The sequence below is a fragment of the Recurvomyces mirabilis genome (assembly GCF_035927965.1).
Source record: "Recurvomyces mirabilis strain CCFEE 5264 chromosome Unknown scaffold_16, whole genome shotgun sequence".
Lineage (NCBI taxonomy): Eukaryota > Fungi > Ascomycota > Dothideomycetes > Mycosphaerellales > Teratosphaeriaceae > Recurvomyces > Recurvomyces mirabilis.
The window spans coordinates 600,656-625,909 of NW_027041950.1; the positions used below are offsets into that span (position 1 = coordinate 600,656).

The following is a 25,254-nucleotide window of genomic DNA, read 5'->3' on the forward strand; positions in this document are numbered from 1 at the left end:
CGAGCAAAGTCTCAAACTTTGGCTGTTTGAGCCTCTCTGACTCCCTCTATCTCATCCACTCTTGTCTAGAGTACATAGGTGTCGTGACAATCGTAACCCGTCTGTTGCTGAACCAAATCTACCTTCGCAAAATCTCACACTTTGGCTATCTGAGCGTCTCTGACTCCCTCAATCTCATCCACTCTGTCAAGACCATTGATCTCGGTCGACGATTCTGCCGGCATTGAATGGATCAGCATGACCATGGAGGGCATGGTCAAAATCCAGATGCCACAATGGACGTAAAGCGGGATCGTTACAGCGATGCCGCTGGCAGAGCTGAGACCGTAGGATATTGCCTGACCCGCCGTTTCAGCAGCACGGAACATACCACCCGCGCGCGCGGACTCCTTAACATCTCGGGAGGTTGCGCTGAGGATCCAGTACAATGAGAGCTGTGTCCAGTAGCACCCCACGAACATGATGAGATATGGCATGTAAGCCCTAGCCCATGGTGTGGTGTTTCTGTGGAGAAGTCAGTAGGGGATTGAGAAAGTGATGGTTGGAACGACTTACAGCTCGTAGTCCAAAGCTGTCTTGGATCCGAGTATCTTGTACTCAACGGCGACCCAGATCAAGCATCCACCCTGTGGGACAGCCCATAAGAGGAAGGAAAGCCAGGCGCGGCGCTGTCGTGGGATCCACTGAGCATCCAGTAACTTGCCAAAGAGCAGCACCGATGGGATGACAATCGTCGCTATAGAATTAGCACACCATTGTTATAGATGGTTAACATTGTTTCACTTACGGACAAGAAGGGACGACAAAGCTCGTGCGCGGACGGAGAAGTGAAGTGATAGATAGGTGCCAAACGTGCCACCACAGAAGAAGGAGTAGAAGGCGGGCAAAAGCATATACAAAGACTGCGCACAAATCAGCGAGGGTACGGGCTTGGAAAGGATGTGTAAATGTCCATACCGTTCTTCGTTGCATGAACCGCCAGAGAGCTTTGAACTCTTGTTTCCACGAGATCATCTCAGCCATTGGTACCTTTTGACCGTCCCGACGTCGTATCACTCTTGTTGGTGATAGTAGCAGTGCCCAGATGACGCCTGTACACTGGATGGCAAGAAAGATCAGGTATGTCGACGTGGCGATCCCACCTGCTGACGATTTCTCGGAATCTGTCGAGAAATTGATTGCGCCGCCAATCACGCTGCCCGAGTTCCGCATGGCGGTCCATATGCCTAGAATCTGTTAGTGGAAACCGACGCGTTGACTGCTGCTGCATCCTTACCTAGGTAGAACCCTCGATCCTCTAGCCTAGGGTACGACATCATAGCCGTGGACTCGGCAACGTAGAGAAACCCACCAGCGATGCCTTTGACGAGCTACAATCGTTAGCGATGGTCTCGTGTGGTGCGATCTGGAACCTGGCAAGCTTACATTGGCGGTGAGAAGATACCATTCATTGTCGAACTTTGCATTCGTGTAATATGACGACGCTCCGAGAGGCATCGAGAGCGCCGCGATGAAGCATGACCATTTGATACCGATCTTGTTGATCAACGGACCACCAGCAAGAGTGATGAGGAAGCTGAAGGCATAATTGAGACAATTCGCCAAGTTTGCAAGCCATGGTTTAGACAAGCCGCCGCCTCCAAGGTTCGATATGGCATCGTCCATTGCTGGACCGACAAGGGAGAGTCTTGCGGAACGTCAGCGACTAATCATAATTTTGCGATCATAGCAGTGCTTACGATCCAAGAAGAACCATCTGTAGCAATACGCTCCGATAGAATGTAGGCCATGACGTCCAGGAACGAAGATGCTGAGTATTCAACAGCTCTTGTGTCCCCGGTGCAACATCCAAGCTGTTAGTAGTTGTGGTCTTGAATAGAGCCTTGTCGTCTTTCTGTTGGGAAGTCATGTTGTTCGTTCGCCTGGAGATAGTCGCAAGCGTTTCAAGATACGAGCATAGTCAACGTATTTGTATCCGTCCGCTTGCACTGCAACAGGCATCCTAGTACGTGGCACGGATAGGCTGACTGACATGTGTAGTCCGGCGGAGTTTGAAGGATGCGGAGTACTGGGCGTAGGACCGGCACCGGCATTCTTGAAGGTTATGGCTTGCTTCGAATTTTGCGGGGCTTCGGTGGTGAACTGATAGGTTCAGCTATCATGTATGGACAAAGCCCGTGTCCTAATCTGCTATCTTGCGAGTCAGCCGTGCCATATGGCATTGCGAGGTACATGGTCTACCGGTGCAGCAGCGCGGCTCTTATCACGAGTCCACCTCGCGAGAACACATGGCTAGCTCCCGGCCCGGTGCACAATGAGCAAACGACGATCCGGATATCTGCCATGATACTCAAGTACAGGTGCGAGAATCGCTAGGGATGTCGAAGGTAATGTAGCCGCTGCAAAAGTCTTTCGAACAGCAGATGCCTGAACAGGTAGCACCCGAGGTCGTCTTCATTGATGGCCGAGTTTCAGTCCAATGTTGTTCTTACGGTCGTGTTGAGTGGTCGAACACCCGGTCCACTAGTCCGCCTCAGTTCCATATGTAGCCTCACGGGGATGTCATCGTGCTGGCTCATGGCTGCAAGATCATCCTGCATCTTCACTAGAATGGTCCTGTCCCCACTAATGGAAGCCATGCGACAATGCGGTGAGTAGTAATGACTGATAAGGTGCGGTATGGAGGATGCTAAAGCTGGAGCTGACGTAAACGATGGATCACCACCCTGCGTCGATGAATGTCGACCATGATACACAGGGGAGATGATCAAACATCTCGACAAACCCTGCGACTGTGGCAATGGCGGGAAGTATGTCACGTGATCTGAGATTTGTCCCACCTAAAAAGCTCACCATTAATTGTCTTCCCGCAACATACTTCAACATGCATCCTTCCGCGCTGCACATGAAGCCGTGCTCTACAACTCGCACGGCTATGATGCCTAGTGATGGATTCATCGTATTGATGGACGAGTAATGGTCTGGCGCAAGATCTGCAAGTCGCAACCGGTTTGTCCGGCTATGCAAAGGTCCACTGTAAAGTGACCGGAAATGTCTCATCCAGTGGCAAGATTGTGGCAGCAGTTGTCAAGTTCGAGGTCAACAAGCACAGCAGAGAATCACAGTTATTCCGAATCTTAAGCCATGCCTACCAGCGCAGCATCTTTCCCGACATCACACTCAACTACACCATATTGGAGGAATGAGGTCAAGCCAATTGATGAGCATAGAAGCACCGAAGGCATACCATCTTACGCGGATTTAGTCATCATTGGTGCCGGATATGCTGGTGCTGCAATTGCACATCATCTGCTCGAGCGACACAGTAGCCATCACGATCAGTCGCTACCATCCATAGTGATTCTGGAAGCTCGGGAAGCGTGTTCCGGCGCCACCGGACGGAATGGTATGGAAATATCGTCGGAATTTCTGATGATATAGCTCCAAGGTTACTGACTTGCTGTTCAGGAGGTCATCTCAAACCAGACCCGTTTTCGAGAGCTGCAAACGTTCTCAAGACGCATGGCAAGGCTGTTGCAGAACATGTCGCCTCTTTTGAAGCCCGCCAAGTCCAAGAAGTCAGAGCCTTTGTTGATTACGAAGAGATCGATTGTGATTTCGAAGAGGTCACAGTGCGGGATGTCTGCCTGTACCCAGCAGGCCGGGACAAGATCGAGGCTGACCTAGTTGCTCTTAACGAGGCCGACATATCAACCGCAAGAAGCCTTGAATACAGTTCTGACAGAGAGGCCGAAGAGGTATTCGTATTTGCATGACGAGGACTCATGCTGGACTTACTGACTCTTGCGTGCGCAGATATCCGGGGTGAAAGGAGCAAAGTCCTGTCTCACGTTCAACGCTGCTCGATTATGGCCGTACCGTCTCGTAAGCCATATGTTGGAGAAGGCCGTATCCAGAGGTATCAATCTGCAGACTCACACACCTGTCACCAGTGTCAGACCTACGGGAGAAGGCTCAGACGTCGGTCTCTGGGCAGTCAATACGTCTCGAGGCTCTATCGAGTGCAGTACTGTCATCTACGCAACAAACGCTTATACATCTGCCCTCGTCCCGGAGCTCAAGGATAAAATTGTTCCTGTCAGAGGCACGGTCGCGCGCCTTCTGCCAGCAACAGACGCACCGCTCTTGAACGACAGCTACATGATGCGTTTCTCGGAGTTTGAGTATGACTACATGATTTCGCGCCCAGATGGGAGTATCATTGTTGGAGGTGCGAAGCGTGACTTTTACGACGAGCTCAATGAGTGGTATGATGTGTGCGACGATAGTCGTCTTATGAAGGGTGCGACGCAATATTTCGATGGCTACATGCAACGGCATTTCTCTGGCTGGGAAAATTGCGATGTTCTTACAGATCAGATCTGGACTGGGAGTAAGTCGCACTCACTTCCTATCATTTTTGGATCCACCACATCTCTAACCAGTGTCTGCTGTATAGTCATGGGATACTCCAATGATGGCTTCCCTTATGTCGGCCCAGTAAATGGCAAGCCTGGACAGTACATCTGCGCTGGCTTTACGGGTCATGGCATGCCACAGATCTTTCTCAGTGCGAAGGCCATTGCAGAGATGGTGATTACTGGAGTTCCAGCTGCAGAAGTGGACCTCCCACTGCCGTACCATACATCGCCAGAGAGGTGGTCGAGGCAGGGCATCCATGGATCTCTACAGCAATGGCAAGCAGTTTCCGAAAGAGCAGCCACTCGCGCAAGACTTTGAAGCGTGACTTGTGGTTTCGTGTTCACGACAAGTACATACATAGACCCATTGTACGCTCTCACGCTATGATTGTTTATTCCGGCCACCTAGTCTTGGATCCATGGAAGACTGTCCAGGAACTCCTTCTCTGCATTGCTGTACTGTCCGTAATCTGGCGTTGGGAAGGTACCATCTCCGAAGAGATCAAACTCGAAAGGTCCACTGTGGTATTGGGGCTCGTTCTGCATGCTCATGGAATCTTCAACGCCAATTCTTGTTACATTCGAAACTGACGACTGAAGTAGGGCGCTTGGTGTGCTGCTTGCTCCTGTAGCAGCGGCCTTGTTTCGGTTCTTGTACCAATCCGCGAAGCCCTCATAGCTTTCCTGTATCAAGCTAGATGGCGTTGTCGTAGTCTGTACCGGTTGTGTCGAGCCACGGAGACGCCGCAACGACGCCTCAAGTGTTTCCAGCAAAGACACCTCCGAGCGTGCCGACTCACTCGCGGAAGCCATCTCACGCAGCACCTGGAGCCCTTTCTGCAAGACGCCGACATACTCATTCGTGCAGTAGCAAATGCCGTATGCTATCAATACGAGCAAGCCGGCGCGACAAGAGCTATACTCGATGTAAGATGATCGCGCAAGTCCGAGGCCCCCTTCCTGCATGGCATGGCAGATTCCGATAGCCTCTCTTGCAGCAGCCACACAATCCTGGACCAGAAATTCGCACTCCTCGTCCGACTGAAGCGGAGCAGGAGCGGGTGGCATACTAGCGTTGATGTCATGTCCTCTGCGTACTTGGCCGCTAGCTTTGGTACGACGATGAAGTAGAATGAACGGGCGCCCGATAAACATCTCCAAAAGACAACGATCCAGTCGGGAATGCGTCTCGGCGCGCGTGCTGGCCGGTGCTAGGGAGGGTCCACTGCTGCCTGGTGGTCGCCAGCCTCTGGTGCCCATCTTGAGCTGCCTGATGCGCCGGAATATGTCTATCATGCTAGACCGTTTGCATCTGCGGAGGAGCGAGCTGTAAGCGGCATCAGCAGAATCGTGCGTTGTCCGTGACGATCTTGATCAGTGACAAGAAACTCACATTTCACAAAGAAAGGCTTCTGCCTGGCTGGTGAGGTGGATTGACTGCAATAGATGCGACGTGCCAGATGCGGTCGAAGGGCCAATGACATCGCATTCACTGGAAGGCAACTTGACATCGATCTCGGAGCGATGGATAGATGCGGGCCTTCCATGGTAGATACCTATCCTCCTGTATCCAATCAGCATGGCCACAAGAAAGCATGAAGCATCGAGATAACCTTTCCATGCAATATGCAGACCACCACACCAAGCGCCTCACTTCTTCGCTGCCCGTATCGAAAGCGCCTGGTGCGGACCGACGATGCATGCCATTCTGAATCGCGAGTTTGATTGCCAAATTGAGGTAGATGTAACCCAGCCCAGAAGCATCAACGGCTAGAGTATACAGACCAAGAAGAAGACATGCTTGAACGCTGAGAAGCGAGCCAGAATGTATGATCTCTGCTAGAAGCTTCGCTACAAGCTGATAGAATGCAGAGCCGATGTCGAGCTCCCAACTAGTGTGAGAATCCGTCGTGATGCTAGCATTGCGCTCGGAAGACTCAAGATGAGCATACTGTGTACCGACCGCTAGGACCATTATCACAGTGCACGCTCCCGTGACCTGAAGGCTGAGGTGAGCCCGTGCTTCCACTATGATGGAAGGTATCGGGGAGATTGTCTGCTTACATCCTTAGCGCTTAGCGCAGCTGGCTTGTTGTACGGTGCGTCCATCATTGAATTGACCCAATTCGGTTCGATGATGAAGTAAGTGCTTGTGGCATGACGAAACACCACACTTGCCAGAAAGTCCGCTACTGGACGAGGCGGAAGAAGGGCCACAATCTCGAGCATTGAAGTGGAATCCGGTTGTGCTTCCCCTACACGAATATACGTTGGGACCCGTTTCGCGTTCTCAGTCTCGACGAGCTGCTCAGTAACATGTGTTTAGTAAGGGAGTAGTGGTTTCTCATGGCTGAGCACGTACAGGTACGTTGGCTTTGGCCATGAGATCGTCGATGTTGCGTTTGACGTGCATCGAGAAGTTCCAGTGCGAGAACTCGCCAGAGTAGTCTGCTTGACATCAGTGGTGGGCGTCTGGTCTAAATGCGACAATGCAAGACGACATACGTGCAATGGTTCCATCAACGTTGTCGATGGTGCAGCCCTCGTCTTCGATCGACGGACTGTCCGATGGCTGGTCAATGCTCAGACTATCAGCTGCTGTCGTCTGAACACTTCGAGAGGATCGTGATAAGCCGGGAGATGGCATAGAGAGTGCATCACACAGTCGTTTCAGAGACTCGGTGCTCAAATCTAGGTCTGGGAGATGGTGCCTGAGGAGGATTTCCATGTACTGTGCACGATCCATCACATCTTTGACAGAGTCGGCGTAGGCTGATGAACGCCTTTCGATGGTTGGGCCGACGTTGAATTCGCATTGTCTTCGAAGATGCTGGCATCGCCTGCATGGCAAGCCACCCTCGCATTTCTCTTTGAGACGACGGCATTCGTCGCAGCTGTATCATAGTACACATCTGTCAGTATTGCTTTGGTGGAGGTCGTGGAGAAATCATCGGACTGGGCATACGCGCGAACTGCCCGTTGCCTTTGTGACGATGGTCCTGTTCGGGCCTTCTTGCCGGGGCGTGGATTATTGTCAGCATCCTCCATGGTGAGTGCTGTAGATGTCTAGGATTAGAAATGTGTCCTACAGAATTGGACGTCTTAGATTGTCCGCTGCCTACCAATGACTCGACCACGGTGAACCGCCCAAGGCGATAGTCGTGACCCGTGGGAATGCGATGCCTATCGGTGGTATCTTTGGAGCAAACAATGCAGATAGCGATGGTGGAGCTGCCCCGCACGCCACGAAGCAAAATCGGTCCTTCGTTTTGTCTAAATCATTCGAAGCACAACGCTACTGTCGAGTTATTAACAAGCAGCAGAAAGGCCTTTTCTCCAGAATTGTCTCGGTCAACGTTGGTCACAAACATTTCGGCTACTTTGCGAAGAGTTCGCTGCGACTCTTCGGCACCGCCCCTGAACACCTTGCCCGTATCTCGAGTCAGACGACTACGAAAGGACTACCGTTGTCTCAACGCCAGATCACTATTAAGGGATACAGATATGCTAAGCATGACAGATCATGATTTTGATACGATCCCCTCTGCCATCTCAACGAGTCCATCAGCGACCACCTCTAACTTCGCGTCACTAAAAACATCCACACAAGCCTCCTTCTCGTACACTGCGGTCCAGGCTCCGCGGAAGCCGACCTTCGTTGCCGCAGCCACATCCCACATGTGAGCTGCCGCAAACCACTTCACATCGTTCGCACCAAGCTTCTTCCAGACAGCCTCATATGCCGGAAGAGCGGGCTTTGCCACCCCTGCACTGTCACAGGTGATGAAATTGTCCAGCGGCATGTCGACACCAGCACTTTCGAAGTAGCCTCTGACACGCTTGATATCGCCAGTAGTGAAGCACCAGACCGTGAAGCCATTGTCGCGAAGCAACTGGAAGCATTCCCGGCAGCCTGGACGCAGCTGCAAGTTGGAATATCCTTCGATGCACTGTTCGCGATCGTCATCGGTGGCGAGTTTCCGCGGCCCCAAAACACCGCATAGCATGAGAGTGCGATAGAAAAGGCCACGCAGGACATCTTGGTAGGGCTTGTAGCTTCCAGCAATCGATAGGAATGTGAACTCCAGTTCGGCTGCAGTCTGCCACGTAAAGCCAAAGTGCTGTGCCGTGACGGTGTGCTTGCGAAGCTTCGCGCCCATGACCTTGTCTATCCTTTCGTAGTAGGCATCAAATGATACGCAGGTTCCGACAACGTCGAATACGACATGTTTCTTAGGGTTGGCCATGGTATTCTTGGTCCTTGTGAGCGTTGATGGTGTGCAACCGGTGAAGTGATTGCTGGGGCAAGTTGAATGGACAGGCTATTGCCATATCAAGCTCTTGGGGGTTACATATCACACCGCACAGTCAACAATGGCAGATGCATATACTCGACACCATTCTGGGCTTTCGACCGGACCGGCGCCGGTCTTGAGGGTCCGACATTCGGCGCAGATAGCGAGCAGTGGTCCTAGACCCACCAACATCTACTCTGTTGCCTTGTAGAATACTCTCGCCTGGCTATTCGACGCCAGCACGCGGGCGATAGAAGTGGAAGGGAAAGAAGATGGTTGACATCTTACGAGTCCTTGGACAACTCCTCTTCTTGCGTCGAATCAGAAAGCAGAGATGCCGCGGAGGAGCCGAACTTGGCAGCCTCATGATGGAGGAAGAATCGCCTTCGATGCAGAGCGTATCATGTCCACGCATCTGCTATCGAGTATACGGTGTACAGGATTCATTGCCCGACAATTATACTATCTCTTTCTCAGGAAGGCCGCACCCAGAAAGACTAACAAGCAGCTTGGGTCTATGAGATAGAAGATGCGATTGTGGCTTGACAGACTTCCCTCCACGTTGTGGTCTTCGAACGGCTCATGTCATCTGTCCACTCAGGTTTCCGCCGAGTCTCAAATGTTCAGGTATCAGTCCTGGAAGTTCAACCAAGGTCAAGAATGGGCAATTACACCTCCAGATATGATCTTCACTTTCCCATCGGCCTTCCTAGCCTCGACCCTCCGCTTGACTTCCTCGTTGACATGGAAGACGGCATCTCGTGCACCACCCCAGGCCTTCCTCCGACCATGACTGTCAAACAGCCTATAAGAATGAGGCGAATTGACGCCATCCATCAGCACCTTACTCAACTCCCGATCTTGCCACCACAATATCCAAGCTGCAAGACTGTTATAACTCAGATGCTCATTGACCCACGTGCCCGCTACATCCTGAACCCAAGCCAAGAAATGTCCCGTCTCGACTTGCAGCGGTGGCGGACCTTTACCAGCAGGATTGGCCATGACATTGACGCGAGCTCGCCAGGCTTTATGCTTCGCGAGCCGGTCTTGCATCTCGTGGTCTGAAGGTAGGAGTTCTGGCTTGCTCCACATCTGAGCTAGCGCCATGGCCGACAAATCCGCGATTACAAATGCTGGGAAGATTGTAAGTGCGAGACCGATGAATGCAAGGCTGTCTGGTTGGTCGTGGGATATGATGTTCTGGTACAAACGAGGTGCGGCGTAATCGTGTTGCTTCTCATCAGCGGTATCAGGGTTGATGACTGTTGGGTCATACTTCCCGAGCCAGCTCAATTCGAGTTGATAGCCAGTACAATACACGACTGCATCGACATCTTCCAGGACTGTACCATCATCCATCTCCAAAGATCGTGGCCCGGCATACCTCTTGATCCCATGCGTAGAGATCACTTTCTCCTCACGTAGAGCATCGTAGATAAAGTACGACACGGTAGGGTTTCGTTTCGTGAGCGATGGCGTAGGAGTATCGATTCGCCACTGCGGGTCAAAGTCATAATGCGTCTTCTGTATCGTGGCAACCATATTGTCGATGAAGCGCGCGGCAAGCTGTGGTACAAACGTCTCGAGGAAGTCACGGATGGCGAAGGTACGATAAGTGGCTGCATGGTCGAGTGAAGTTCCATCGTTTAAGATACGTGGCAGGAGTAGGCAGCCACTGCGGTGCGCCAGGTAGATCTTGTTTGCGTGGCCGATGAGGGAGGTTGAAGTGTCTACTGCTGAGTTGCCGATGCCGAGGACGACGACGTTCTTACCGGCAAACTTGGTGGGATCTTTAAACGTAGCTGAGTGGGTGATCGTGCCTTTGAAGACGTTGGCGTTGGGTATGTCGGGTATGACAGGCACATTCTGTGGTCCAGTGGCGATGACGAGCTTGTCGAACGACAGTTTCTCAATGATGCCACCCTTTCGCACAACATTAAGCCTCCACTTCCTGGCTTCCTCATCTCGCTGAATACCAGCAATCGAAGTCTGCAGGTGCAGATTCGGCCAGAGGTTGAAGTGTGAGCAGTAGTCGTTTAGGTATTTCTTGACCTCACCAGCCGTGGGATAGGATCCAGTCTCGTCTGGGAATGGGAAGTCGGTGAAGCATCCTCGCTCTCGTGAAACGTTCACACTGGTCGATGACAGCGCTGAGACGGTCGCTTCGGGTGAGAGGCTCCAGAGTCCACCGACGGAGCTGTTGCGATCAAAGCCTGTGACATCGAAGCCTTCCTGTACGACTGTGTCAGACTACGACCTGGCGGGAATTGCTTGATGGAATCCCAGACATACCTCAAGTAAATTCTTGACAGTCACCAATCCAAAGGCGCCTAGCCCAATCACGGCGACACTAGGAATGGTTGCTGTGGTCATCACTTCGTCTCAATAGCTCTATGACATAGCGAGTCTGGATGTGAGAGAAATAAGAATAGCAGCTGCTGAGATCATCATCTTTGTACGTCTCGTTAGAGATCTGTTCTCAGCCTCAACTCGTTTTACGAATGTGCAAATCATATGCGTGGGGCTGCAAGCGAGGAACATACGAGCTTTACGAAGCGTACCATCTTGCATTGTCAAAGCAGTACAAGACCATGACACGATGTCATTATCGCTACGTATATAAGATATGACTATAGAGCGTACGGGCGGGATATTTCACGTCTGGAAATTATCTCATTTTGGCAAATTTCAGCAGAACGATGTCCTTGAGCATCTCACTCCTCAGGACCCTTCGCTTGAGCTGGCGTATGGTGTGTGATCATTGCGGATCAGCTTCTAATTCCTGCCGTGAGATCGATCGTCGGGAAGCTCACATTGACACACTGCACAATGGATTATTCATAGCTTCCGACGCTTTGCGCCTACGAGACTCGTCTCACTACGGGCAAGGCCTGGGCTGTTCGGCTTCGAGTGAGCACTATCACCGCTTCCGATCAAGCCCTCGGTGGTCGGGTCCACATACTCAGTCTCGTTCTTGAACTCCCAGGATTGCCCAAAGTCACGTAGCACGAAAATAGTGTCTTGTTTGTAATTGTCAAGAGACCTCTTCGCCGCATATAGCGGTGCAGCAAATCGATTTAGATGGTAAACGTCCGCTGTCTCGTCGACTCGAAAGAGCGTCAAGAAATACCTTGTGGGTGGTTCATCAGATCCGTCAGCCGGCTCGATGCAGTCCGAGGCCACACTCAAGGCCTTCTTACCCGGATACGAGCGATCGGAAGTCACTTCAGCCACATGAACCGTCATTCTGAGGCCGAGGTTGGTCATGTCGTAAGGGCGAGCTGCATATGTGAAGCTAGGCTTGATTGCGACGCTGCTCCCATCGAAGAAACCTTGTGGAGACGGCGCAAGGAGATAGCGCTGACAATGGGGCTGCGCAGTATCAGCAGTGTACCGCCAAGCCAGTATACTGTGGTCTGTGGACGTTCTGAGGATTTCTTCTTGCAATCGAGTGAAGGCGCCGCGTCCCTCTCCGTACAGCATGGGGAGATTGACGCTGAATATGCCGAAGAGAGAGTATGCCCGGTCTTCCTCCCGGGTACATCGTCTCCGAGACGCCCACGACATTCGTTGTGCGATACTACAGCGTGCGAGGCTTCGATAAGTCTCGTTGAGTCGGTCTGGGTCGGCTCTATCACGTGCATCAATTCGCCGGGTATACCAGTGATTGACACGAGCTGTGAGACGATCTGGCCACGAGAGCAAATGAAGTTGAAAGTACAATCGTAGAATTTGAGAAATCCGGGTGCGATCAATTCTTGCAGTGTCCATCCACGAGTGAACCACCTGCTATTGCTGAAGGAGTCGTGTCCTCGGAAAGTTGGTCCGTCTGCTGTTGTGTTGTGGATGAAGTCTGCGAGATAAGCGTAGCATACCCTGGCATTGTGGTACCATCTGAACATGGAGTTGATGGCTTCCGAAAGCTCGGCACTGCTACTCTTGTCGATACAGCAAGTGTCTACCCAGGCCCAGTAAAGACCATCTGCTTTGGCACGGTTGCAGGTGAAGTCGATCTTGCGATAGCCAGCTTTGTCGTGAATGCTTCTGTCGATCTGGTGGTGCATGTCTTGGAAGGTGACCTCATTGTCTCCCCAGGTATGCGAGAGGATAGCATATCGAGGAAGCGTCTCGCCGGCGTGCCAATGTAGTTTTCGCGTGTCGACGTGGATCAGCCACATCTCATAGTCTGTATGTTAGATCACCTGTCCACAGGTCCGGGACGGAACATTTCAGCAGCTTCGTCTCTGTTAACGAAAGATCAATCGTGCCGCGTAAGGGGCGGAGTAAGGCTGAGGTCGCGTGAGGCGTGAGGCGTGAGGCGTGAGGAGCGACCTCACGCTTTCGAACATTTCGAATCACCAAACCTCACGCAGTGTGAATGGCACGGACCTCTTGACAGCGTAGTGAACGTCTCGCACTTCAAACTCCACGGCAACCCGAATAACATCACCAATCAATATGACTGCAGCATCAAACCTCCACGCCCTTCTCCTACTCTCAGACTCCGCCCTCCCACTCGGCTCCTTCGCCTTCTCCTCCGGTCTAGAATCCTACCTCGCCCACGCCAAGACTACCAGCTTCAACAGCAAATCCTCACCACCAACTAACAAGTCACACGACTTTGAGCAATTCCTAGAACACTCCCTCTTCAACCTCTCATCCACAGCCCTCCCTTATGTTCTAGCTGCTTACCACTCTCCGAAATACGAGGTGATGGAAGGGCTAGATAACGATTTCGACGCAAGTACACCGTGTACCGTCGCCCGCCGCGCCAGCCTAACACAAGGACGCGCTTTACTGACAATCTGGGAGCGCGCGCTGAGCACCTCTGTCTCCCCATCGAATCTCGAAGCTGAAGAAGCTAGTTTGACCTTGACATCCTTCGCCACCGCCCTAAAAACAAGTAAACCCGACCGCCTCGGCCTCCAACTCAACGGCCATTTCCCGCCTCTCTTCGGCCTTGTGTGTCGTGCTCTTGGCCTTGGAGTGGAAGAAACGAAATACCTTTTCCTGCTCTCCCACGCTAAAGCCGTGCTTTCGGCGGCTGTGAGGGCGGGGGTCATGGGTCCTTATCAAAGTCAGGGTGTCCTTGCATCCGCGAAGTTGCAGGGATGGATTAGAAGGTGTTGTGAGCAGCGGGATGGAGATGGGAGTGGTGGGAATGGTCATGGGGTCATGATGAAAGTGGAGGATGCGGCTGTCATGGTGCCGATGATGGATTTGTGGATGGGGAGGCATGAGTTGCTTTATTCGCGGATCTTCAATTCGTGAAAGCGACCATCTCGGATTCTGGGTGAATTACTTCTCTACTGAATGTCTGGGTATCACTATCAATGTGGGAACAATGAACGCCTACGCTAAAATGAAGCAACCATGTCCTTACGCCTTGGACTCTGAGCAAATAGCGAACAGAACCTCCATCACGAACCCGCCACCCTCGACTTCAGCCTCGCCGGTCCCAAGCCTTTGCGTACTTCATCCAACTGCTCCATCCCGCTTTGAGGCCCAACACGCTTGAGATACCTTCCGCGCTTCCCAGCCTTGGAGTGCGCGCCGAGAAACTCATCCATGACATTATCAAAATCCGTCCGTATTAATTGCGGAGCTTCGGAGTCTGTGACCCGGGAGTAGGAGCTCATACCGGACATGCCGCTCATACCGCTGGTGGTGGAGTAGCGACTTATGCGGGACGCTTTGGAGGCAGATGTTAGGCCTGAGGCGAGGGATGCATTGTCCGGAAGACCGCTGATGGACTCCTCGTCTTCAAAGATGTCATCTAGTGCGTCTCCTTTGTCGATTAGTTTGTCGAATCTATCGTCCAGCAAACTCTGCTGGTCTGTACGTGCGAGTGCGGAGGAGGTCATGGAGTAATTCGTCGTGCTGGTCTTGGCGCCCTTGCGCTTCTTCCTTCGACCGGACGCGAGCGAGGACATGACCGAGGCATCGAGGGCGGAGGGTGTGGCGGCTGGTTTGGTGTCTGCAGCTCTATCTGCGGTCTTGGCGGCTTGTTTGAATTTTTTGAATTCGTCTAGCCAGGCGCCCTGGGTTGGATCGGCCGGTGGTTGGGCTTGGACGTCTTCTGGTGGGACCGCTGCTTCGCCTATTGGTAGATCGAGAGGGAGAGTCTCGGTGGAGAGAGGTGGCGGTGGGCTAGCAGCTCGAATGGTGTGATCGCTTTCCCAGCCCTCTTCGTCCTCATCATCAAAGACTTGTTGCTCGCCTAATCTCTCCCATTCGTCGCGTTCTACTTCGTATCCATCTGATGTGAGCTCGGCTAGTAGATCCTCGTCGTCGTCCACATACTCCTCATCCTCCAGCGCTTCGAGTACTTCTCGTAGTCGTGGATCCATGTCGGGTTGAAAACCTGCAATTTCATCCGGCACATCCTGTTGGTCTTGATACGAGAATTTCTTCACAAACTCGCTCGGCAGCACTTCTTCGGGCAAAAGACTCCTCGCACTACTACTCGCCACACTGTCTCCCGCCACACTCCCTCTGACCGAGTGCTCACCCTCACCCTCACCCTCACCCAACTCCATCCCACGCAACGCATCCGCTAGACTCTGCTTCCCTTTCTTCTTCTGCGGTGCTGCTGACTTGGCCTCAACCCACGTGACCGCTCCTTCCCCACCCCCCAAGTCCCGCATATGCTGCATGTAATCGTACGAAGTATCATCGTAAAACACTCCATGCTCTGCCGCCTCGCCCTCGTTCCGCCTCACAGCCATGCCGAACTCATCTTCCAGATCGCCACGCTGTCGTGTCTTATCGCTTCGGTATTCTGATGTCCCGGAGATTTGCGAGGCGACATCCGAGTGGGCGTAGTCATCTTCGGTTGGTCGGCGGGTGGTGGACGCCTTTTCTTGGAAGACCATTTGGGCATTTTCGTCGTGGATGAGGGGATCATTTTGGGCGCGGTGGACGAGTTGAAATGTTGTTGCTGTCTTTTTGTCGAACTTGCGGCGGGGAGGCATGTTGGCGGTTGATGTGTCTGTGACTGTTGTGTGCCGGCATGGAAATTGTTATGGAGGAGGGACTTTTTGCATGTGAAATGTGAAATGTGAAATCTTGGCGGCGAGGTGACGCATGTGGGGGTGGAGGAAGATTCGCCTTCACGGACCAATTCTTCTCTCCCAATACATTACACAACAACAGTGTAGTCGATCAATCAATATGCCTCTAGCCAAGAGTAAGAATGCGGTCGGGTTGGGCAATTCGCTCATGAACGACCGCTTCGGGCGCAACAAAAAGACGGACCAACATCGTGTATCAGCGCAACAATCCGGCTCCATCGTCCGTCGTGACATGAATGGCAACGACTATGTCACCCCCGGCAAAAAGGAGGCGGAATGGATGAAGATGCGCTCCGTCACCGAACAGGGTGCCTTGGACGAGTTTTTGAGTACGGCAGAGTTGGCCGGCACGGATTTCACGGCGGAGAAGATGAATAATGTCAAAATCATCCATGTCGACCAGAAGAACCCCTACCTCCTCACACGTGATGAGGAGCGAGGGGTGGTGAGGAAACAGAATGCCAAGCGGGCACGGTTGACGGTCCCGAGACGGCCGAAGTGGGATGAGAATACGACGGCAAGGGAGTTGGATGAGAGTGAGAGGGCGAGTCTGCTCGATTGGCGGCGAGGGTTGGCGGAGTTGCAGGAGATCGACGATCTGCTCATGACGCCCTTTGAGCGGAATCTGGAGGTGTGGAGGCAGTTGTGGCGGGTGATTGAGCGGAGTGATTTGGTGGTGCAGATTGTGGATGCCAGGAATCCCTTACTTTTCAGATGTGAGGATCTGGAGAGATATGTCAAGGAGGTTGACAAGAGGAAGAGGAATTTGTTGTTGGTCAACAAGGCGGATATGATGACCCTGGAGCAACGAAAACAGTGGGCTGAATGGTTCGTGGAGAGGGGGATTAATTTCCGTTTTTTCTCTGCTGAATTGGCGAGGGAGATGAATGAGGCGAGAGGGAATGCGTTTGACGGGTTGGAGGATGAGGGAGAGGAAGATGATGATGATGATGATGATGAAGAGGACGAGGATGATGAGATTAATGAGGATGATGTCGAGGAGGAGATCGATCTGCCAAATGATAAGCTAAACCGCGATCTTGAGCAAGTTGATCTGAAAGATGAGGAAGAAGAAGACGATCAGTGGGAAGATGAAGAGAATGTGGAGGGTGAGAATGAGGAACTCGACGGCGTCTCTCTACCCGTCGAAGAGCAAACTCGCATCCTCACCACGGACGACCTGGAAGAACTTTTTCTACAACACTCGCCCAAACACCCCGCACCGACAGAGACTTCTGACTCTACCCGCCAACGCAAAACACAAATCGGTCTAGTTGGCTACCCAAATGTTGGTAAATCCTCCACCATCAATGCCCTCCTCGGCGCGAAAAAGGTGTCCGTTTCGGCAACGCCTGGCAAAACGAAGCATTTCCAAACCATCCACTTATCAGACCGAGTCATCTTGTGCGATTGTCCCGGTCTCGTCTTCCCCAACTTCGCTACTACAAAGGCGGAACTCGTGTGTGCGGGTGTCCTTCCGATCGATCAGCTAAGAGAATACACTGGCCCTGGTGCACTGGTTGCGCAGCGCGTCCCAAAAGCATTCCTGGAGGCGATTTACGGTATGAAGATCGCCACCCGACCACTCGAGGAAGGTGGTACAGGTATGCCAACTGGCGAGGAAGTGTTAAGATCGTATGCTAGAGCACGAGGTTTCATGACGCAAGGGCAGGGTCAACCGGATGAGAGTCGGGCTGCGAGGAGTGTGCTCAAGGATTATGTCAAGGGGAAGCTCTTGTTCTGTCATCCACCACCTATGGACCCACCGATCGATGGCAGAGAGTTCAATCGCGAACTGTACGACGAAGCGCATCTCCCGCAGAAACGCCGCGCACACCTCGCCGCCGCAGCTGAGGCATCATTGAACGGTACAGACGACATAAGCCTAATGGACGACCCGGACCTCATCCCTCCTCCCCAAGCTTCCGGTGCAAAGGGCAAACGACTCGACAAAGCTTTCTTCGCGCCCGGTCAGGGGGATAGCAGGGTCGTGCAGCCTTTCCATCATAAGTACTCTCAGCAAGGGAAAGAATTGACGGGACGGAAGGCCAAGATGGTGGCGGCGATGGAGAAGGGGGTTGATCCGGCGGAGATGAAGGGGGCGGGGGTGGGGAAGAAGCATTTCAAGGGTGGGAGGAGGGCGAGGGGGAATGAGAAGACGGAGATGGTGGGGGGGAGGAATGATTATGACTAGATGCTGCAGACATCTCAAACAGAGCTTTTCCGCTGCAGGGTGACCATGGGCCTGTGGAGGTACGAGCTGTAAGGGGAGCGAGTGAATTACAACACATATGGAATGCACTCGCATTCTTATCACCTCCACTCCTTCAACACCCTTGCCCTCGATAACGACGACGAATGAGGATCAAATCGCACACAACCCCACCTTCCCCAACGGCTGATCCTGAAACTCGCCAAACTCCGCCATCAATTCCTCCTCCGTCCATTCCCGCTCTGCTTCACTTTCGATGTAATTACGCCGAGCATCACGCCGGAAGTGCGCGTTATAGGCGCTTCGGGGCATCTTGATCGCTTTGTATGTGTGCGTGTCTTTTGGGCCGAAAAGGCGGGTTCCCAGACGTGCGAGCAGGGGACGCTTGGGTGGTCTGATACCTCGTTAGTGAGTATTGCGGTATATCGGGCTGCCTTTCGGGTGGACTGGAGGGTTTACCTGCTTGGTAGTACGGTACTGCCCGCTATGGCGTCGAGCTTGAAGGGGTCGGCGAGTTTGACGACGACGTAGAGAGTGTTTGCATTTGGGAGGGGTGAGGAGGGCTTGCGGTCGAAGACGATGCCGGGGCTGAAGGGACAGCCGTCTGAGCGGGTGGAGGTTGGGGAGGAGAAGGTGGAGGTTGAGGGAGTGCTCGAGGCGGTGCTTTTCGTGCTTGACGCGGATGCTTTGCGTGGTGTGACCGGTGCTGACATTGTGCCGTAGTGCTTCCCCATCTCAATGGCTTGCTGTGAAAAATTTTCTGGGATGGACGGAGGCAGTGCAAGGTACAATGTGTTGCAGGTCAATTGTGTCCGTTTGTGTAAAGGAGACGCTCTGAGGATTATGGAGAGTGCTCCTCCATCCTTTATATCTATCTCTGATCTCTATTGTGACAAGTCCCGACGATCCACCCTCTTCATAGCGCTACCCGCCTCCCTTCGCTGAAGAGAGGGACAAGTGCTCACATGTTCGCTCATGACGCACACTGGAATGTACGAAAGTCATTGTAAAGCACTTCTTGCTGACCAAGGACGATCTCGAGACAGGGAATGCGGTGTCAATTCCCACAAGCACTGGTAGTCATCGCTGTCGGAGTGTGTCATTCCGGTAAAGCATGGCTTGGCTGCAAGAGATGGGGTCGTTGTAGTGAACAGCGGGAAGCCCGATTAGGAAGTTCAGGCCGCCATCAACCCGAAAAGGAAGTGCGCTCGAAGGTGGGTTTCTTGATGGCTAGCAAGGTGTTCTCTTGCATCGACACCCTCATAATCTCGATCGTGGTCGTGGCCTCCACTTCGCATACGGATATCCCTCTCCTGCCTCTGGTCCTGGAACTAAGTGGTCGACGTCACTGGTATTCACCAAGCCCGGATGCACTTCCGACAAGTCCCTGACACCTAGCAATTTCATGCAACTGTCCATCTCGTCCTTCAAGATCTCGACTAGATGTTCTGCTCCTTCTGTGCCGTAGGCTAGAGAGTACAGAAATGTCCGGCCTACGCCTACTGCTGTGGCGCCTAGACAGAGCGCTTTGATTATGTCGCCACCTCGACGTATCCCACCGTCGACATAGACTTCCATCTTGTCGAAGATCTCGGGGCAGCATTTGTGCATCTCAAGTAGAAGCAGAATTGACGGAGGTGAGTAGTCGAGATTCCGCCCGCCGTGGTTACTCAACAGGATTCCATCAACTTTGTGCTTCATTGCCAACTTCGCATCTGCTGCCGTGGTAATGCCTTTCAGCACGATTGGCAAGTCGGTAAGCGTACGAACCCAGGCAATATCCTCCCACGTCAAAGCCTGATCGATGAAAGACCCCATCATTCTCGTCAATCCACCACCTTTCTTATCCGTCTTTGCACGCTCGCCCGTCACGGGACTCATGACCAGCTCATCTACCACCAGCCTCTCATCGCTCTCCCGCTTGCCTCTCCCAGCAGCATCGACCGTCACGAAGATGGCTTTGAAGCCCAGCTTGTTGACTCTTGCGATCAACTCCTCCGTCTTCCGTCGATCCTTGTTCACGTACAGCTGGAAGAAGAACGGATGTCCTGGTGCTTCGGCAACGATGTCCTCAACGGGATGACTGGCACTGGTCGATAAGATCTCGAGTATACCAGTCGATTGTGCGGCCCGAGCGAGTGCTTTCTCGGCTTCGGGTTGGATCATCTTGGCTAGACCGGTTGGGCAGATGAAGAGTGGTACGTTGACCTTGTTTCCTAGAATGGTGGTGGAAGTGTCGATTCTGGAGACGTCTCGCATCACTCGTGGTCGGAACCAGATGCGTTTATACATTGATTCGTTCATATCTCGACTCCAGCAATCGGTCGCGGCGGTCGAGTAGAAGGCGTATGTTTTCTTCGAGGCCGTCTCAGCAGCGACCTTTTCGAAATCATAGCTGTTGATTATGGAGTGTAAGGGTGGCTTTTCGTTGTCTGATCTGACTTGTGTTGGATTCGAAGAGGGACTGACATTGCTTGCCGGGTCTTGTGCCCAGTCGACGTTGATTGTTGATCGATCCAGGTTGCCGATGAAGTTGTCTAGTGGCAGGTTGTCCTCGATTATGCTCAACCATGATATTCAGCATACGCCTTGGTAGCATCACGACCTCCATATCTCGTTATGAGCGATGAGCCTCCAGGGTGCTCTGGCGCGAAATCAGTGACGTCCCATACTTGGTCGTCGACGACAATCCAGCAGTCGGACGTGGACTTGTGCTTGGCGATCTCCTTGGTGCTGATCAACTTCGTGACCTCCATTATCTCATTGTCTTACACTGTCTGTGGCACCACGCACTCATGTAGATGAGATATGTGGCCGCATAATAGGCTCTGGGTATTGAACGTACCTTCAAGGTCCAGCTCCGACATCGCAAACCATGATGGAGCTGGAAAAGGCATTGATCTACTCGATGATATGCGCACAAATTTGGTGGTGACTATGAATTACAACACAGCAGCTGCTTTATGAGAGACTGCTGCGCGATCTGACAACTTTTGCTAGTTGCCTGCTCAAAACTAGTCCGCCTTCGCCTTGATGCAAGAATCATAGCTGGCTTCATAAGGCGGTACATTGTTGCAGAAACTCGAGCATTGTTGAGATTGCTGGACAGAAGCGGCCGTCCAAAAATTCATGATCTGAATGTATTGCTATGCACATCAATCAACAGCAGGTGGCGCAGGAGCCGGACTACTCGTCCCTGTCGAAGCCGAGCCAGCACTAACCCGCTTATCCTCCTTCTTCTTCGCTGCAAATGGATTGTTTCCTCCCATCAACATGCTACTCATCATGTCAAACATTGGATTGCTCTGGCTGGGTATCTTGATCCCAAAGTACATCTCTCCGATCTGCGCTAGTGGCTCTTCCCATCCGGCTTCTTTGAGGTGGCTGGCGTAGTGTGTCTTTAGCTGCTTGAAAAGATCGCTGCTGCCACGTTGCACTGCGAGGAGGAGGAGGCCAAGGAAGTTGAGGAGTGGGAGGGAGGGGTAGATTCGGATGTCGCTGCTGGGTGAGGATATTGATTGGACGCCCAGACCCGGGTGGGAGGTGCTTAGTCTGCTCGTGAAGAGGAGTAGAGTCTTGTTGGCTGCACGGGTGCTGCCGATGAGGAGGTAGGGGAAGACGGCTCGTGCGACATAGGAGGGTGCTGTCGAGGGCTCGTCGCTGCTGTACCATTCATATTCCATATCGCTGAAGACTTGTGCCGAGTCCGAGGTGCCGAGCGTGAGGTGTCTTTCCGCGTCGTAAGCCTCACCTTCTTCTGCGTAGAGTGTGCCGATGACATGGTGAAGTTCTGGGTCACCAGCTGGAAACTCGCCTTCTTTACTCGACCACTCCACTATCCCGCCTACGAACTTCTTCTTGGCGGGCTCATTGGGAGGGAAGGCGCGTAGGAGGCCCAGTAGCCGTGCTTTGTTCGGTACATCGGGTTTCAGCTCCGCCTTTTGGTAGACTTCAACGAGATAATTGCACAGGTCTGCCCCGGACCCGCCCTGACCGGCCTTGAGGAGTAGTGAGGCGCCGGTCGCTAGCAGGTCGACGGCGTTGGTGTAGTCGGCGGAGCGGACATAGCGGTTGGCGATGGTTCGTATCTGCTGGTGGGCTTCGTAGTAGTCGCCTTCCTCGATTCTGTCATGATGGTCAGTTCCTGCTTGCGTTGCGTCTCACTTGATAGCCATACTTTGCCTGCTGTCTAGCAATAACCTTTTGGATCTTGGCCGACATGTTCGTGCTATGCAAGGGGTATGTCTAGGTGGTCGGCTATAGACTGGAGTGGTGTGGTTTCCGGCTATCGGCGTACGTGCGTGTGAAAGAGTGTGTCTCGTAACCAACTTGTTCGCTAGAACTAGTGCAGTGATGTCACGAGTGCCAAGCATCACCATCTCCACCCCATCACATGTTTCTGGAACTCTCCACCTCCACCAAACATGTGGCCGCCATGCGAGGGGTGTTATCAGAGCTTATGTAAGACGGCAAGGCATCAGTACCTTCTGTGAACCCGATGTAGTCTGCTATTGCAATGATCGAGCCCTGTCGGCAGACCCAATCCGAAGCATCTCGTTTGGTCGAGACCATACTCAAACATCATCACCTTCCTGGTGGCTACTGATCTTTAGTATTATCCCTCGTCTTTAGTCATGGCAAGCACAACATCGCGTCATCAAGTTCAAGATGCCCAGAAGCTCTACGATGACCGCGCTGCTCACTACGACGACAGCTGGCATCCACTCTTCGCCCACCATATGGTTCAGCTGGCTGATCTCAAGCCCGGCGACCATGTTCTCGACTTGGCATCGGGCACAGGACTAGTCACTTTCGCGGCGAGTATGGCTGTTGGTCAAACCGGAAGCGTTACGGGCGTCGACATTAGCAGCGGTATGCTTCAGCAAGCACGCTCAAGACTCGAGAATCACGATCTTGAGAATGTCGAGTTCCATCAGCACTCTATTACCGATCTCGATACTCTTAGCGTCTTGCGTGGAAAGGAATTCGACGCTATCATGTGTGCTTCTGTGCTGGTACTACTCCAGAATCCAGGCCAGGCAATCAAGGCGTGGGCGGTCTATCTCAAAGCTGGTGGCAAATTCATCACAGACGTTACGCACCCAGCAAGTCAGATTTCACTCATAACCTTTGAGCGAGTGGGCAGAGGACTCAATCGTCCTCTTCCCTTCTACCGAGTACCCTTCCAGAAACCAGAGGATCTACAGCTCTTGATGGAACAGGCGGGTTTGCGAGACAACCACATTGTTTCCCTATCGCAGCTCGAAGCAGCTAATGCGGGTGAGGGTATCATGGCGTACATGACTGATCCGGCTCATCCACGTCTTGATAAGCTCTACACGATTGAGGATGCCGACGATGTGTTCGACAAGCATATTGACCACTGGGCCGCGGAGTTACTGTCGCGCCCAGAGATCAAGAATGAGGCTAGGAAGATCTTCAAGGAAGAATGGGCTAGGCTCGCGAACGAAGAAGGCAAGATTGAGGAGATGGATTGCGTGTTTGTGGGAATTGGCACGAAAGTGGGATGAGACAGAATGCCTGACATTCACTTCCGCATTGCTACATTCTCACGCCTACAAGAGCTTCCGATCGAGATCGAACCCAGCTACTGTCGAAGTCTTCGCCACGAGCGGAGGCTTGGCCAAAATACCTTCCTTCTGAAAGGCAGCTGTCATGGTTTTGAAGTGCGACTCATCGGTATGCTTGTTGGTCGCTTCTGCGGAAGTGTAGCTATGTACTGACTATCAGTGTCGTTCTCGAACAGAGCTGGTATGTGAACATACGTCTCAAACAGCCAAAACTCCGGGTTCTGCTTGTCGAGTGATTCGGTCAGGAGGAAGCGGACGGCGTAGTCCTCTTTCTGATGGACTTGAGAGCTTTGATCTTTGAGCAGCTTGCGCAGCTATCAAGAGGTGTAATTAGCTATTGCGTTGTCGAATGCTGTAGTGGCTGCTTGCCCTATCGGCTTTGCCGCTCGCTGGCGTGAAGATAGCGAAAATATGGGCTTGTGTCATGATTTTGTGGTTTGCGTGTGCGGTTTCGGTCTCTAACAGGATTGTACTTGAACCAGTGTTTGATAGGACGCTGCTTTGTATGCGGTCTGCCATCCGTATGAGGTGGAGCGGAAGTGGGGATATGTCATTGCTCCGGCATCGCAATTGGAAGGGTTGGTATTTGCATCTTTAACTGGACAACTGCCACTCGACGTTCAATACTCGGCCAGCTGGGTCGGCATGACCCTCGTGTCGATCAGATAAGGTCCAGAAGCTTAGAGCCGCCTTGCTAGGAACCAACGTCAGTCGAACATCGAAACATTGGACGTCGACGATCGTCAGGGCCACATGGGTAGGAACAGGATCTGGGTGACATTTATGGAGACAGATCAGCTAGAGGCAGTAGCGAAAACGTTGCGCCTTCCGCTGAGCCGTATTGATCCACCAAAGACATATAGTCTGTCATGGATCGCCGACGAGCTTGGCTAGCGAGCTAAAAGCGTATGGTTTACATCCCGTTGGACTAAAGCATGGTGCATACTTGTCGCTTTGCAGATATCAACAGCAGGGGCAATATCACTCGTAAGCAGCAGACTTTCAATCGACGAAGCAGGAACTGGAATTGCTCGACAGTCTTCACAATACAGACAGTGTCTCAAGGAGCCTATCATGGACGATGGCGAGGGTGATTAGGATGCCAAGGGGCTCATACGACAGCCTATCGCATCTGCCTAGAGAATCACGATTAAGAACGCCTAGGCTGGCTTCGAAGCTGAGGAGACGGTTCCGTAGACCGCTAGAGAAGCCAAATCTTTGCCTGAAGCTACGAGCAGAGTATGAAGATGCTCCTCGACCACTGCCCTTGCTGACTTCTTGGTGCTATCATCCAAGCTGAGCGAAACCACGATGCGACTGACCCATCAATCCACTCCCTCAAGAGCAGCCTGTGCAACCGCAGCCACTGCAGGTATTCTGGCACGCAGCATAACACCTGCGATTGACCGGAGTGTTAGCGTGTGCAGGAAGTATATTCAGTTTCATGGTCTCACCTCCCAAGACGTTCTTGACGCTGATAGTCGGGAACATATGGACTAGGTGGATACTGAACGCGACAGTTGTACTTGCACGGATTGAGGCAGGAGTCATACGGCTCGGTACCTGCAGTGCATGTTTGCCGCTCTGTCTAGCACGTCAGATATCGTCTTTGGAAAGATGCGTGTATCCTCACCGTTCAAGACAGGACCAGATGGTGTT

General features: G+C 52.6%; 14 protein-coding genes across 14 annotated transcripts; 3 read left to right on the top strand and 11 right to left on the bottom strand.

Annotated features, from left to right (window-relative positions):
- Positions 1–134: 134 nt before the first annotated feature.
- LTS14_006511 (uncharacterized protein) lies at positions 135–1,665 on the bottom strand (the record flags this gene model as incomplete). The annotated part of the gene is made up of 6 exons (XM_064839207.1): positions 135–504; positions 556–736; positions 788–902; positions 958–1,226; positions 1,277–1,370; positions 1,426–1,665. 6 exons carry the CDS (start codon positions 1,663–1,665, stop codon positions 135–137), a joined length of 1,269 nt encoding a protein of 422 aa, XP_064693455.1.
- A 1,479-nt stretch (positions 1,666–3,144) lies between these two features.
- Positions 3,145–4,740, top strand: LTS14_006512 (uncharacterized protein; the record flags this gene model as incomplete). The annotated part of the gene is made up of 4 exons (XM_064839208.1): positions 3,145–3,406; positions 3,469–3,758; positions 3,817–4,393; positions 4,460–4,740. The coding sequence occupies 4 exons, from the start codon at positions 3,145–3,147 to the stop codon at positions 4,738–4,740; spliced, it is 1,410 nt and encodes a 469-aa protein (XP_064693456.1).
- Positions 4,741–4,826: 86 nt separating this feature from the next.
- LTS14_006513 (uncharacterized protein) lies at positions 4,827–6,002 on the bottom strand (the record flags this gene model as incomplete). The annotated part of the gene is made up of 2 exons (XM_064839209.1): positions 4,827–5,748; positions 5,815–6,002. The coding sequence occupies 2 exons, from the start codon at positions 6,000–6,002 to the stop codon at positions 4,827–4,829; spliced, it is 1,110 nt and encodes a 369-aa protein (XP_064693457.1).
- Positions 6,003–7,998: 1,996 nt separating this feature from the next.
- LTS14_006514 (uncharacterized protein) lies at positions 7,999–8,668 on the bottom strand (the record flags this gene model as incomplete). Its single annotated transcript, XM_064839210.1, is given in 2 exon segments — positions 7,999–8,012; positions 8,029–8,668. 2 exon segments carry the CDS (start codon positions 8,666–8,668, stop codon positions 7,999–8,001), a joined length of 654 nt encoding a protein of 217 aa, XP_064693458.1.
- A 702-nt stretch (positions 8,669–9,370) lies between these two features.
- LTS14_006515 (uncharacterized protein) lies at positions 9,371–11,092 on the bottom strand (the record flags this gene model as incomplete). Its single annotated transcript, XM_064839211.1, has 2 exons — positions 9,371–10,951; positions 11,012–11,092. The coding sequence occupies 2 exons, from the start codon at positions 11,090–11,092 to the stop codon at positions 9,371–9,373; spliced, it is 1,662 nt and encodes a 553-aa protein (XP_064693459.1).
- A 465-nt stretch (positions 11,093–11,557) lies between these two features.
- LTS14_006516 (uncharacterized protein) lies at positions 11,558–11,986 on the bottom strand (the record flags this gene model as incomplete). Its single annotated transcript, XM_064839212.1, has 2 exons — positions 11,558–11,849; positions 11,928–11,986. 2 exons carry the CDS (start codon positions 11,984–11,986, stop codon positions 11,558–11,560), a joined length of 351 nt encoding a protein of 116 aa, XP_064693460.1.
- A 484-nt stretch (positions 11,987–12,470) lies between these two features.
- On the bottom strand, positions 12,471–12,897 carry LTS14_006517 (uncharacterized protein; the record flags this gene model as incomplete). The annotated part of the gene is made up of 2 exons (XM_064839213.1): positions 12,471–12,572; positions 12,595–12,897. 2 exons carry the CDS (start codon positions 12,895–12,897, stop codon positions 12,471–12,473), a joined length of 405 nt encoding a protein of 134 aa, XP_064693461.1.
- A 1,242-nt stretch (positions 12,898–14,139) lies between these two features.
- Positions 14,140–15,693, bottom strand: LTV1 (the record flags this gene model as incomplete). The annotated part of the gene is made up of 2 exons (XM_064839214.1): positions 14,140–14,333; positions 14,361–15,693. The coding sequence occupies 2 exons, from the start codon at positions 15,691–15,693 to the stop codon at positions 14,140–14,142; spliced, it is 1,527 nt and encodes a 508-aa protein (XP_064693462.1).
- Positions 15,694–15,892: 199 nt separating this feature from the next.
- LTS14_006519 (uncharacterized protein) lies at positions 15,893–17,986 on the top strand (the record flags this gene model as incomplete). The annotated part of the gene is made up of 1 exon (XM_064839215.1): positions 15,893–17,986. One exon carries the CDS (start codon positions 15,893–15,895, stop codon positions 17,984–17,986), a length of 2,094 nt encoding a protein of 697 aa, XP_064693463.1.
- A 171-nt stretch (positions 17,987–18,157) lies between these two features.
- Positions 18,158–18,717, bottom strand: LTS14_006520 (uncharacterized protein; the record flags this gene model as incomplete). Its single annotated transcript, XM_064839216.1, has 2 exons — positions 18,158–18,398; positions 18,464–18,717. The coding sequence occupies 2 exons, from the start codon at positions 18,715–18,717 to the stop codon at positions 18,158–18,160; spliced, it is 495 nt and encodes a 164-aa protein (XP_064693464.1).
- Positions 18,718–19,264: 547 nt separating this feature from the next.
- Positions 19,265–20,760, bottom strand: LTS14_006521 (uncharacterized protein; the record flags this gene model as incomplete). The annotated part of the gene is made up of 2 exons (XM_064839217.1): positions 19,265–20,567; positions 20,591–20,760. The coding sequence occupies 2 exons, from the start codon at positions 20,758–20,760 to the stop codon at positions 19,265–19,267; spliced, it is 1,473 nt and encodes a 490-aa protein (XP_064693465.1).
- Positions 20,761–21,159: 399 nt separating this feature from the next.
- LTS14_006522 (uncharacterized protein) lies at positions 21,160–22,225 on the bottom strand (the record flags this gene model as incomplete). Its single annotated transcript, XM_064839218.1, has 2 exons — positions 21,160–22,129; positions 22,182–22,225. 2 exons carry the CDS (start codon positions 22,223–22,225, stop codon positions 21,160–21,162), a joined length of 1,014 nt encoding a protein of 337 aa, XP_064693466.1.
- A 413-nt stretch (positions 22,226–22,638) lies between these two features.
- Positions 22,639–23,535, top strand: LTS14_006523 (uncharacterized protein; the record flags this gene model as incomplete). Its single annotated transcript, XM_064839219.1, has 1 exon — positions 22,639–23,535. The coding sequence occupies one exon, from the start codon at positions 22,639–22,641 to the stop codon at positions 23,533–23,535; it is 897 nt and encodes a 298-aa protein (XP_064693467.1).
- Positions 23,536–23,580: 45 nt separating this feature from the next.
- LTS14_006524 (uncharacterized protein) lies at positions 23,581–23,909 on the bottom strand (the record flags this gene model as incomplete). Its single annotated transcript, XM_064839220.1, has 2 exons — positions 23,581–23,737; positions 23,791–23,909. Coding segments are annotated over 2 exons (276 nt in total), but the record flags the coding sequence as incomplete, so codon positions are not given.
- Between the last annotated feature and the right edge of the window lie 1,345 nt (positions 23,910–25,254).